The sequence below is a fragment of the Dendrobates tinctorius genome, unplaced genomic scaffold (genome assembly GCF_039654945.1).
Source record: "Dendrobates tinctorius isolate UK_male_01 unplaced genomic scaffold, ASM3965494v1 ptg000104l, whole genome shotgun sequence".
Classification (NCBI taxonomy): Eukaryota; Metazoa; Chordata; class Amphibia; order Anura; family Dendrobatidae; genus Dendrobates; species Dendrobates tinctorius.
The window spans coordinates 1412657-1426522 of record NW_027361772.1 but is presented as its reverse complement, the minus strand read 5'-3'; the positions used below and the strand labels follow the sequence as shown (position 1 = coordinate 1426522).

General features: G+C 46.9%; 1 protein-coding gene across 6 annotated transcripts in view; it reads right to left on the bottom strand.

Annotated features, from left to right (window-relative positions):
• RNF181 (ring finger protein 181) overlaps positions 1 to 13440 on the bottom strand; it is a 28605-nt gene extending 15165 nt beyond the window's left edge. For 2 of the 6 annotated variants that reach the window (XM_073588571.1, XM_073588576.1), the window contains exons 1-2: positions 13306 to 13440; positions 10500 to 10595 (exon numbers count right to left, since the gene is read on the bottom strand). In XM_073588571.1, coding sequence (XP_073444672.1) covers positions 10500 to 10585 — 86 coding nt within the window. In that variant the 5' untranslated portion in view covers positions 10586 to 10595; positions 13306 to 13440. Of the gene's footprint in view, positions 1 to 10499; positions 10596 to 11225; positions 11473 to 13263 lie in introns of all 6 variants that reach the window. The other 4 variants (XM_073588572.1, XM_073588573.1, XM_073588575.1 and 1 more) reach the window with 4 other exon arrangements.
• Between the last annotated feature and the right edge of the window lie 426 nt (positions 13441 to 13866).

The window sequence follows — 13866 nt, the reverse complement described above, 5'->3', positions numbered from 1 at the left end:
TTACACTTACCTTCCTCCGCTCCAGCGCAGCGTCCTGCTTCGTTGCCAGCAGCTGCTTAATGCTTGCAAGCAGAGCATGGCAGGGACGTCATGCGCTGCTCGCAAGCAGAGCTCAGCTGCCGAAATACTCGCCGTGATTGTTCATTGCAGAGAGCAGTGAGTATTCATTGCTCTTCAGTAACACGCAGTGTCAGCTGCCGGCAGTCATGTGTACCGATACTTAAGAGAAATTAATATTCTTTTAATATTCTGTGAGTACTCCGGTTTCCTCCCACATTCCAAAGACAATGATAAGGAATTTAATTTGTGATCCCCATCGGAGACAGTGCCAATAATGTCTGTAAAGCGCTGTGGAATTAATGGCACTATATAAACGAGTAAAGTAAAATATATAAATGGGGCAATGCATACAAGGACTGGGATGGGGGCAATCATACCAGGATAAGGAGGGGCCCTGCATACCATGATTGGGATGGGGGCAATCATACCATGATTGGGATGGGGGCAATCATACCATGATTGGGATGAGGGCAATCATAACAGGATTAGGATGGGGCCCTGCATCCCATGATTGGGATGGGGCAATCATACCAGGATTAGGATGGGGCCCTGCATACCAGTAAAGGGATGAGGGTGATCATTCCTACCAGGATAGAGAAGAGGAGCCATGCATACTAGGATGGTGATAAGGGGCCCTGCATACCAGGATAGGGATGAGGGGGCATGCATTCCAGGATGGGGATGAGGGGGCCATGTACACCAGGATAGAGAATATTAAGTACAGAATTGAACACTTTTTGCATCAGGTTTTTTTTTCTCCTAATTTCCTCCTCTTAAACCTAGGTGCGTCTTATGGTCCGAAAACCACCATGGTTACTTACCGGTAGCCGGTTTTTCCGGAACCCATGACAGCACCACATGAGAGAGGGATCCGCCCCGCCAGGACAGGAACCTACTGAAACATAAGGGGCGGCACCTCTCCCCCGCTTCAGTTGTATTACAGAGCATTTGAGAGGACTTCCCGGTTAGTTACATATTTATCCAACACCACATCACACAAATAAACCCGACTATTGTGCACACCCAAACGGTGAAAAGGGGGGGAAATATACGGGTGCTGTCATGGGTTCCGGAAAAACCGGCTACCGGTAAGTAACCATGGTGGTTTTCCCTTCACCCATGACAGCACCACATGAGAGATTCTGGAGACTTCCAACACCTTAGGGAGGGACCACCGCTTGCAGCACCCTTCTACCAAAGGTCAAGTCAGCAGAGGAGGACAGATTTAGTCTATAGTGTCTAAAGAAAGTTGAGGGTGAGGCCCAAGTAGCGGCCTTACAAATTTGCTCTATTGATACCTCTGCTTTCTCAGCCCAGGAGGTCGCCACGGCTCTGGTGGAATGAGCCTTGATGCCGTCAGGAACCGGGACGCCACTAGCTGAATAGGCTACACTAATGGCCTCCCTAATCCATCGGGCAATAGTCCCCTTTGACACTCCATAACCTTTCCTAGCACCCTGGAAGGCTACAAATAGGGACTGGGACCTCCTCCACTGGCTGGTTATAGACATATACTCTACTAGGGTTCTTTTAACATCTAGGCTATGAAACTTCTCCTCCCCTGGGTTTTTCGGATTCTCGCAAAAGGAAGGGAGGACAATCTCTTGGTTTCGGTGAAAGTTAGTCACTACTTTCGGCAAGTAAGCCGGGTCTGTTCTCATAACCACCCTATCCTGGTATATCTGGGTATATGGTGGGTTGACTGAAAGGGCCTGTAAGTCACTAACTCTACGTGCCGACGTTAGAGCCACCAAAATGATGGTTTTTAGAGTGAGATTTTTAGTTGAAATCTGCTGTATGGGTTCAAACGGCTCTTTCGTGAGGGCTTCCAGCACCAGATTTAGATCCCATGGAGCTATTTTCGGTAAGGAAACTGGCCTAGATCTGTGGCAAGATTTTATAAACCTGGCTACCCATCTGTTTGCCGCTATATTGCAATTGTACAATGCACCCAGCGCTGAAACCTGTACTTTGAGGGTATTAACCGCCAGGCCTAGCTGTAGGCCTGCCTGCAAGAACTCCAAGATGGACTCGATTGGGGGTTCTTGACCTAACGGTTTTCCCAGGAATTGTAGGAATTTTTTCCACGTTCTGCCATATATGTTGGTTGGTATTGGTTTTCTACTTTTCATTAGAGTAGTCACCAACCACGGGGAAAACCCTTTATCTCTCAAAAGTGACCTCTCAAATTCCACGCCGTCAGATGGAGCCCCTTGACTTGTTTGTGGAATATCGGCCCCTGAGCTAACAAATCTGGAATCTCTGGTAGTACCCACGGGTCCGAGAGAGACATCATTTGTAGTAGAGAAAACCACGGTCTTTTTGGCCAGAACGGGGCTATGAGGATTACTCTGGCTTGCTCGTCTCTTATCTTTTTTACTACTGCCGGGATTAACGCTACTGGGGGAAAGGCATAGCTCAGCTTGAACAGCCACGGGATTTGTAGAGTGTCCACTGCCCACGGGTTTTCCCCTGGGTTTAATGAGCAGAACCTTCTCACTTGTCGGTTGCTTTTGGTGGCAAAGAGGTCGATTACTGGCTGTCCCCATAACTGTACTATCTTCTGGAATATTACACGATTTAAGGCCCACTCTCCGTTTTAACTTGTTGCGGCTTAGAAAGTCGGCTTGAACATTTTCTGTCCCTTTGATATGCAGGGCTGTTAGGGAGGTTAGGTGTTGCTCTGCTTTTAGGAAGATTCTTTTGGCTTCGTCCATTAGGGAGTTTGACCTTGTCCCTCCCTGGTGGTTGACGTACACCACTGCCACCCTGTTGTCTGACATAATTCGGACGTTTTGACCCCGTAACATGGGAATGAATGCCTCTAGGGCCCTGTTTATCGCTCTCAACTCTCTTAAGTTGGAGGAAGCCTTCTGCTCTATGTGAGCCCAGGACCCTTGGGCCATATGTTCTCTCAGGTGTGCCCCCCATCCCGAGGAGCTTGCGTCCGTCAATATTACATCGGACACGGGCCTGTGCCACAAAGTTCCCCCTGTTAAATTTGTGTCGTCTAGCCACCAAGTGAGAGAGTTTTTCCCCCTTTCGGAAAGTTCCAGCTTCCCTTCTAAACGCCCTTTCAATCGTCTCTGGGCTGACAAGATTTCCGCCTGCAGTTGTCGGGTATGATACTGTGCCCAGTTGACCGCAGGGATACAGGCTGTTAGCGTGCCCAACAGGGACATTGCCCTTCTTAGGGTCATGTGAGGATGCTGTATTGCCGTAAGGGTCATTTCTCTCACCTTCTCTAGTTTTTTCTCTGGCAAGAGGCAAACTTGACGGTCGGAGTCCAAGACGAAACCTAGAAACGTTTGTTTCCTTAGGGGTTGAAGTTTTGATTTTTTTAAGTTTACCATCCAACCCAGTCTTTGCAGGGTCTCTGTTATCTTCTCTACCTGATGTGCGCAGTGATGTTCTGAATTGCCAATGACCAGAAAATCGTCCAAGTAAGGCACCATAATCACATTGTGGATTCGAAGGAAAGCTGTAATTTCCGCTATTACTTTTGTAAAAATCCTTGGCGCTATGGAGATGCCAAACGGAAGAGCTGTAAATTGAAAATGCCTGAGGTCGCCCTGGATGTATAGGGCGACCCTCAGGTATTTTTGGTACTCTTGGTGCATCGGGATATGGTAATAGGCATCCTTCAAATCGATTACGGCCATGAAGCAGTTGTGGTGTAACAGCTTTATGGCCGAAGTCACTGATTCCATTTTGAATGTTTGGTTCTTGATCCATTGATTGAGGCGCCTGAGATTTATTATCGTTCTGAAGGAAAGGTCGGGTTTTTTTATTAGGAAGAGGGGAGAATAGAACCCCCTTCTTTCTTGATCTTTCGGGACCTCTACCAGAACTTGTTTCTCCAATAGTCCTAAGATTTCTGTTTCTATGGCTGATTGCTCTCCTGGTTCCTTCCTGACGGGGGTCACCACAAATGAAGCTCTTGGATACTGGAAGAAGGGGATTTTTAGGCCATTCTTTATAATTTCCAGGATCCAATTGTTGGCCGATATTTTCTCCCATTCTTGGGAAAAGAGCCTCAATCTTCCCCCCACAGGAGGGCTGGTGTCATTGCGGGGATTTTTTGGCGGTTGAGGTATTTCCCCCAAACATAAACCCTGGTTCTTTTTTCCTCTTGTCGTCCCACCTTTTCCGTTCTCCCGGGGGACGGCCTCGATTGAACCTTCCCCTCCGAAAGGGCGGTCTCCTTTGATCACCCATGAATCTGGGGAAGCCCTTCTTTTTATCACTGGCTTTTTCCAGGATGTCATCCAGGTCTTTTCCCAAACAAGAACTGCCCATCACATGGTAACGAGCATAATTTTGCCTTAGATTGAATGTCCCCAGGGCAGCCTTTGAGCCATAACGCCCGTCTTGCGGCGTTCGACAGCCCCGCTGCTCTTGCCGTTAACCTCATCGAGTCGGCGGAGGTGTCTGCCAAGAAGGCGGCAGCTCCGTGTAGTAGGTACATTTCACCTAAAATTTTCTCCCTTGGTATTTTGGAGACCAATTTTTCTTCCAGTTGTTGCAACCAGACCATTAATGACCAGGCTGTGCAGGTGCCGGCTATTGCTGGTTTTAGACCGCCTGCCGCTGCCTCCCAAGTGTGCCTTAGGTATGAGTCCACTTTTTTATCCAAGGGATCTCTCAAAACCCCTGAATCCTCCAGGGGCAGGGCCGACTTCTTGGAAGACGTAGACACTGCGGCGTCAATCTTTGGGACCTTGTCCCAGATGTCCGTGTCCTTAGCCTCAAAGGGGTATCTTCGCTTTGAAGAGGAGGGAAGGCTACCTGACTTCTCCGGTTTCTTCCACTCTCTCTCGATTAGGGCCTGAATCTTGTCATTGACCGGAAAGGTACGCTTTTTCCTTTCTTGTAGGCCGCCAAACATCACATCCTCCAGTGATCTCTCTACTTTCTCCTCCTGAAGGCCCATAGTGGACCTGATGGCTTTAAGGAGGGCGTCCGTATCTTCTACGGGAAAGCAAGGTCTGCCCCCTGTATCACTGTCTGAGGATGAAGATGACCCGTGCTCAACTTGATACTCCGAAGAGGAGGAGCCTGACGAGGAACTCGGGGAGGCTTTCCTACTCTTACTTTTCTTTTTTAATAATTTTTTAAGTGAGCCCTGTACCTCCGACTTAATTATTGATCTGAGGTTTGTTGCCAGGCTCGGTGCCTCTTCAGCCATAGTCCGCTGGATACAGCTGACACATAAGTCCTTTTGGTAGTCTTTTGCTAAAGGGCTGTGGCATATGGCACATACTTTATTTTTCTTTTTGCATGTAGCTTTTTTGCCTCCCTAAAAAAAGAAAAGACATAGGGAGCCCTATTACACCATTGTCTACATTCACGGAGATCACTCACCACCCAGGAAAGACCGATACCGGGCTCTGGGGCTGCAAAGGAGCGTGCGTTCTACGTTCTTTTGACCTCGAGGAATCCCTCGATCGGTGACTTGGACGGCTGCTGCTTTTGCAGCTCGAGCGGCTCTTGCGACCAGAAGCTTGTGATGGGGGTAGAGACAATGGGGACGGTAAGCGATCCTCCTGAGACGCCATTGTCACCCCTGCAGCCACTTCTGCTCATTCTTTAAAGTGAGTGCCCATCATTACCCCTCCCCCCCGCGACCGCCAGCCGCTTCTCCTGGCCGGCGTCGCGCCCGGCGCCATGATCGTCGCGTCCTGATGACGTCAGCGGTCGCGCTCCCAGAATCCTCTGTGCCGCTGACGTCGGACGCCGGTCTCCGCCCCCGGCTTCCCCTGCAAGCAGACGAAGGACGGGCGCGCGCGCAGGGGGAGGGCGGCACGTGGAGGAACCTCCGAAGGGAGGACATCGGGACGTGCCCGCACGAACCCGGGGCCCGGATCAGGCAACACCCCGGGGACTGCGCTACCAGCTGCCGACGGCCGGCGTCGCAGGTAAGTCAGCCCTGCAATTTAAACGCCGGGACGGCCCTGGGTCTTTCATCCTGACAGGCGCCGCCGCTGTCAGAGGGATTCCTTTCCAGGACAGGAACCCAACTGAAGCGGGGGGAGAGGTGCCGCCCCTTATGTTTCAGTAGGTTCCTGTCCTGGCGGGGCGGATCCCTCTCTCATGTGGTGCTGTCATGGGTGAAGGGAAAAATACTGTCTTCTTCCCGGCATCATTCCCCATTCAGTCACTGGTCTGTTTATAAAAAGATGTGGCTGTAACCGAGCCCCTGGCACTGACAGACAGCCGGGTTTAATGCTGAGCTGCTGTCAGTCAGGCCTGGAGGCACGGTTACAGCCGCCGCTCTCTATACACAGCAGTGACTGAACGCGCGCCGGCACTGTGCCCATAACTAAAACTCGAATGCTGCCGAGAGGATTAATTTCCTCCCGGAATCAGGGTTCAAAGTGCGAGCACCAGGCAAAGTTCAGAATGCCATTAACCTAAAGATTAACTCTGTATCTGCAGGTTAATAGCGCCTTTTTCACGTGACAGGTTCCCTTTAACAGATTCCCATAGATTTTAAAATAGCGGAGCCTGATCCACAAAACAGATGAGAATGGGACACACTGAGTCCCTCGAACCTCATATAATGGCTACAGATGGTTAAAGAAGCCAAACAAACAGGTAATGTGTGTTATGGCTCACACGCCGCACATTGAGAAGAGGAAGGAAGGAGCAGCAGGTCTGAGACATGTAAACAATGCTACCGATCGGCGAGATTTACAGTAACAGGTCAAGAACGAGGAAGTTGCTTGGAATTTAAGAAATAGGAAAATCTCTAAGAATAACAATCAATTTCTAATTAGCAAAAAGGAAGACAAAGTTTATAAAGAGGAACAGACAAGTCTATTACTTAGAAAAGCAGAAAGTCTAATACGAGGAATCGCCCTCACACACACTGGCAGTATCCACGAGTGCTGCTGTTGGGGGCTATGGCTGCACATGTATACATATACTGGTGTTTCCTATACATTTACATATACACAGCACTGTGAAAGCAAGCGGAATCAGTTGCAGTCATGATTAGGGCATCATAGTGAAAACTGATTATTTGCAGAGCTCCCCCTATTGGTGACTGCAGGCTGCCAACTTTTTATTATTTCCAAAATCTAGTCTTGAGATAGATAAAAATGAAAATCCTAGCTTTGTTCATATGTACAATATTGTGCAAAAGTTTTAGGCAGGTGTGGAAATAATGCTGCACAGCAGGAATGCCTTCAAAACTAGAAGTGCTCAGTTTATTTTTTATTTATTAATAAAATACAATGAAATCTAAATCTGGTGTGACCGCCATTTGCCTTCAAAACAGCACCAACTCATCAATTTTGCAAAGTACATTTGCATACAATTTTTTTTTAAGTAACTCTGCAGGGAGGTTGATTCAAACATCATGCAGAATAAACTACAGATCTGTGGATGTCACTTGTGCAAATCCTTCTGTATCATGTAATTCTAAACAGATTTGATGGTGTTGAGATCAGGGCTCTGTAGGGACCATATCAACATTTCCAGGACTTTATTCTTCTTTCATGTCCCAGGTCATACACCATAGCAATACGGATGAAATTAACAAGACACAAGGTAGATATACTGCATCAGCAAGTTCTCTCCCAGGCAAAGATTTCAAAGCACACTGGGATTCAAGATGTGTTGTTCAATCTCTTTTGAAGAAGCACCAAGAAATGGGCAACATTGAGGACTGTAGACACAGTGGTCAGCCAAGGAAAACATGCAGCAGAGGAAAGACACATCATATGTACTGCTCTCTGCAAATGTTCAGCAGTGCTATCAGCTCAGAACTGGCAGAAATCAGTGGGACCAAACTGCACCCATCTTACTGTTTGAAGAAGTCTGTCCAGAAGAGGTCTTAATGAAACAATTACAGTCGAAAAGCCACTTCAACATGGACACAAGCCAAGTAACTCAACTATGGCGAAAGCATACAAAGTCAAAATGTGAAATATTTGGCTGTAACAGTTTGTTCCCCAAAGAGCTTGAGAGCGGTATAGTAATGATTGTCTGCAGGCATGGAAGAATTGTGGAGAAATAGCAAACCTTTTCACATAGAAAAAAGGCCAAATGTATCAAATATGCACAGAAACCTTGGAACGGGGATGAAAAAAAAATGGCATCAGGTGCTCTGGACTGAGGAGTCAAAATGTGAAATATTTAGCTGCAACAGAAGGCAGTTTGGTTTCCGAAGGGGTGAAGAGCAGTACAATGCATGTATGCTGAAGCAGTGAAGCATGGTGGAGGCTCCTAACAAGTTCGGGGCTGCATCACAGCAAATGGAGTTGGGAATTTGGTTAGAATTAATGGTGTCCTCAATGCTGAGGAATAGAAGATGATACTTATCCATCATGCGAGACCATCAGGGAGGCGTCTGATTGGATCCAAATTTATTTTGCAACAGGACAACAATTCCAATCATACAGCCATAGTCATTAAGAACAATTTTCAGCATGAAGGCGAACAAGAGAACAAGGAGTCCTGGGAGTGATGATCCGGCCGCCGAAGAGCCATGAACTCAGCATCATCCAGTCTATGTGGGGTTACATGAAGAGATAGAAGGATTGGCACAAGTGACATCCATAGATCTGTTGTTAGTTCTCAAAAATATTTAGACCAACTTTCCCGCCAAGTTCCTTTAACAATTGTTTGCAAGTACAAGCAATGAGAAATTTTGTTTTGAAGGCAAAGGGCGGTCACAGAAAATATTGGTTTGATTTAGATTTCTCTTTTTGATCATTCACTTCGCATTTTGTTAATGCTAAAATATACACTATATGCTGTCCCACCATCTTCATTGGGGGCTTACAAATATCACTAGGACATATGTAGAATGCCTTCATTGTATTATTATGCTTATACAGTATTGTGCCAACACAGTATGGTGGCCCCCCCACGGCCCCCATACAGTATAGTGGCCCCCATACAGTATAGTGGCCCCCATACAGTATAGTAGCCACCCCCACGGCCCCCATACAGTATAGTGGCCCCCATACAGTATAGTAGCCACCCCCACGGCCCCCGTACAGTATGGTGGCCCCCGTACAGTATGATGGATCCCACATTGAAGTACAATACAAGCAAATAGGATACCATGACAAGTGACAAAAAAAGGATCCGGTTAGGTTGCGGCCAAAGTCGCTGTGTAGCCCTAGCATAATGGATACTACTGCTAATTTTTTTTTTTTTTTGTGATCTTCTGGACATCACACTGCAGCACAGCACTAAGTCTTCTTGGCAATGCTCCATGGGAGAAAAGTATGCAAATTAGCATTTTCACTCAACGAAAGAGAAAGCTTGCAAGTACAATTTAGGAAAGGTAGCTGCCCAATAAGTTAATGTTTGACCCTTTAACGAGCCTTACAACAAGGGCAAGGATAAATACCAAACCAGAAGCTCATCTGCAGACAGCTGTTTGGGCAATTTTGTCACTCATCAGCGTACATTAAAGTCTGTCTGGCCGAGTTCAATGCCCTTAAAGGGAATCTGACAGCTGGTGTTTGCTATGTAATCTGAGGGCACCATGATGTAGGGGCAGAGAGCCCGATTCCAGTGGTGTAATTTACTGAGCTGCTTGGTGAGGATTTGACAGAATCTCTGTTTTCTTTGTTGTACATGTAGCAGTGGTCAGAATGTTAAGCCCTGCATATCCCCACACATGCCACTGATTGACAGCTTCCTGACTACACTGTCAGCAAGCTGCCAATCAGTGGTGGGGGCGGGGTTACACCGATTAGCTGGATTTCCCTGCACATGAGACCTAGTCAGGCACTGATAATCTCCTGCTGATAAAACAAACTACAACACAGCCTAGTAAGTGACATCTTTTGCACTGCATTATGCTGCTCTCAGATTAAATAGCAATAACCTGTTGACACATTTCCTTTAACTCAATGTAGGGGAAGTTCTGCTTCTCCATAAAGGGACGAGCCAAGTGTGAATTCCTACAAGCAATGCTCCATGAGAAAAAAAAAGTTTGCAAATTATTTTGATTATAGAAAGAAAGGAATGATCTCATAAGTACCACCTAGGAGAAGTAGCAACCCTGTAGAGTCCATAGTCTGCTGGTCTGTTTACAGAGAACCAGTACTACCTCCACGTTACCTCAAGGACATCACACTCTGCCAGACTCTGCTCTACACTGATGAGGAGCAAACACCCCGAAACAGCGTTCACAAGAGTTTCTGGCATGGTATATATCCCTGGTCACAGTGCAAGGCTCATTATAGGATCAGATATTGACTTAGTGAGTAGTCACCACTCCTGTTATTTGCCATGAAGCCCTTAGTGGGTGCGGGGGCATCGATCACACCTTTAGCAAGGTATCTTATAAAGATCTGTGAGGCACAAATTAGCAAATGTAGTGCTTATTCAGATGGTTCTGCTCCCTGGCGGGTCGTAGACGCCCTATATGTCCCCTTTCTTTTTATTCTTTACACCGTGGTATATTTCCTGACCTGGCCAGCTCTAACAAGGCATTCTGCCGGTACTGCTCCTCGGGGACGGTGGGCTCACAGTTATGTTCATCAAAGTAGGACGCCATCGAGGAAAGGCTGGAAGAGAGAGGAACAGAAGGTTATACAAAGCTAAAATTCCCCGATTACCAGGAAGACTTGGCTTCAGAGCCCAAAGGTGGCGCTGCTATAACTATTATTGACGGGCATCAGAGGGGCATATATAAGATTATGGCGCAATTATATATTAGGCCCCTGGTACAGATTTGGCATCACGAGACTACGGGAATAAAGGCGCTGTTCATATTTTTTTTTTTTTTTTACAATGCGAGTCAGTGGCCAGTTTATGCCAATGTGTCCATACAGTGTCCTACATCAGAGGCTTCCATCAGAGGCATACATTTCATATATGTCACAGGAGGGAGAAAAAAAAAAAATGTAGAGGGCAGACATAAAAACAAAAAATAAATTCTCACTAAAAAGGGTATACGGTAGACCCCCACTAGGCGGTATGGGACTGAAAATATATGAAATCCCAGAAATAGGAGATGCAGGATATATGGAGTGGTTGCCAGCTGTGATATACAGCTCTGAGCGCTGACTTTTAACTACTCAAATACCATTACCAATAGATGACAGCGGCATTTAAAGAAGCAGCGCGCATCCCATCAAAGCTTTTATCCCCTCCATATATTGCAGTCATCATATTATACAGCACTGTGTACTTACAATTCCTTTTTTTGACCATCTACCCAGCTAATTCTTCTCTTTTCCTTTAAACCCTTCACCCCGGGCCATTTTCCGTTGTTTTTTTTGTGTTTTTTTTTGGGTGGGGGTTGGATTTTTTACCCCCCTTCTTCTAAGCGCCATTACTTTCTTCCATTGTATTCCATCAATACGGCCATATGAGGACTTGTTTATTGTGGGATGAGTTGTACTTTTTGAATGACACCATCGATTTTTAGCACCTAGTGCACTGGAAAAAGGGGAAAAAAATTTAAAGTTCTGTGAAATTGCAAAAAAAAAAGTGCAATTCCAAAATATTTTTTTCACCATGTCCACTAAATGATAAAACTGACCTGCCTTTATGATTCCCAGGTCAGTATGAGTACGCAGACACCAAACATGTATTATTTTTTTTATTTAAGTGCTGTGAAAAAAATGTTTTGCTTTCGTCGCCATTTTCCGACACCAGTAGCGCTTTCATTTTTCAGGATCTGGGGCTGGGTGAAGGCTTATTTTTACACTAGATGGAGGACCCGATGCTATCGCATCGGGAGGGCAGTAATGTCACGATGGGGGCAGGCTTTGCAGCGTTGAGAATCTCTCCCCCCCCATGTGCTCACCCACCTATCCACTCTCTCTTTCCCCATGTGCTGACTTCTCCCGTCTGTGCTCTCTTCTTTGACCTGTCTACCCCATGTGCTCTCCCCCTTGTCTGCTGTCTCTCTCCTTCCTGAGCTGTGCTCTCCCCTCTGTATGACCGTGTACAGAACATACCACAGCTCCTGGGCAGGGGAGGAAGCAAAAGACAATACTGACATTACAGCAGGATATCGCAGAGGATACATTTTGTGAGGTAAAATATTGTTTAAAAACAGTCAGTGAAATATTTTACCTCACAAAATGAATCCTCTGTGGTCTCCTGCTGTAATGTCAGTATTGTCTTTTGCTTCCTCCCCTGCCCAGGAGATGTGGTATGCTCCGTACACGGTCAGACACAGACAATTTTTAAAATGAAGTTTCGTTGGAGGGAAAACCCCTTTAATGTGACCGGCTTCCTCTGCCTGTAGACACGTCGCGCATCTGCTACCGGGATCAGCGGAATGATTCAGTCCGCCTGAGCGGAATTTGCGCAGGCGCAGTGCGACGGTGTTCCACTGGTGGTACCGCGCAAGTGTGAGAATGAGTGTGAGTGTGTGTACGGCGTATAGAGTGTGGTGTACAGTGTGTGTGGTGCGTATGGCGTATAGAGTGTGTGGTGCGAGAGTGTGTGTGGTGTGTACGGCGTATACAGTGTGTGTGTGTGTGTGTGTGGTGTGTACAGTGTATACAGTGTGTATGTGTGGTGCGTACGGCGTATAGAGTGGGTGTATGTGGTGCGACAGTGTTCTGCTGGTGGGATCGCGCAATAGGTTGATACCAGCAACAGTTTCCATATTGAGACACCCATCACTTGGGTGTCCCAATATGGCGGTCGGAGAACTTCCTCCGCTTGGAATTCTGGGATACGGTGACATCTGAACAGAACAGGAAATGAAAACATTACAAGGAAGGCAACTGTATAAACAAGATAATTCCTCCCACAGCTTCCTCAATGGAAAAATTAAGAACAAGTTGTGTCTCATAAAATAGTGACACATTTAATTACCTACAAAGTTCTGATTTTATTTTTTTTCAACCACTAAAATATACATGTGAAGAGCTGGCATGAATCACGCGGCCACATCAGTCATACGACACATTGAACAATGCTGGGGCTGCCGTTTCCTCACCATTTCACCACACTCGGACGCAGTCTCTGGGTTGTTGGTACATTATACGGCAAAATGAAAACTACAACTCGTCCCATACAGAAACAGAACACGAGTCCTCATGAAAGGGTTAAACCTTTGCCTATATCTTTAAGATATCTCTCACTGGTATCCGATACTGGGATAGCTGGGAACCACCACCAATGTTATTACAGCACCGACTGGGGGAGGGGTCCAGCTTTCCCAGCGTCCTGCATGTATCACTCCACTAAGTATATCATTCCTGCATGTACCTGTGATAGTACAGGCAGCGTCACGGGGGCGGCAGCTCTTACCCGCTCACAGACCCCCGCAGACACAGTGCTCATCAGTGCTCACATCCAGGAAGTGCTGCATCCAGATGACACAGCCCAACACCAGCGCACTCACCGCTGCGAGTTTCAACCAATGACAGGAGCAGATTATTCTCCACCAATGAGCTTACTAGGGGGCGGGGACTTTATGATAGACGCTCAAGACACACTTGCTTTTGCCGGTCATGTGACCAGTGTATATCACGTGACTAAGCAAGGCCTACTCCACCCTGCAGAATGAGATTCTGCGGTACAGAGGCAGCTGGTCGGGAGACTTGTACCGCGCATGCGTGTTAGTAATGGTGACCTGTTGCTCCTGACCTGTTCCGCTGAAGCTGCCGGGTTAAGAAACGAGAACTGCACATACATTATTCACTATTCTGGAATGGAAGAAGCAATGGGGCTCTAACATGGAGATTATATGTACGTCACAGTATGATGGTGGTGGTGGTGTCTCTTGGCAAAGGTTTGCTGGCCTCTCTCGTGGAGAGAGGGGCTGCGCCATTATCATCTGTACAGGTGATAGAAGTTAATAGACGATCA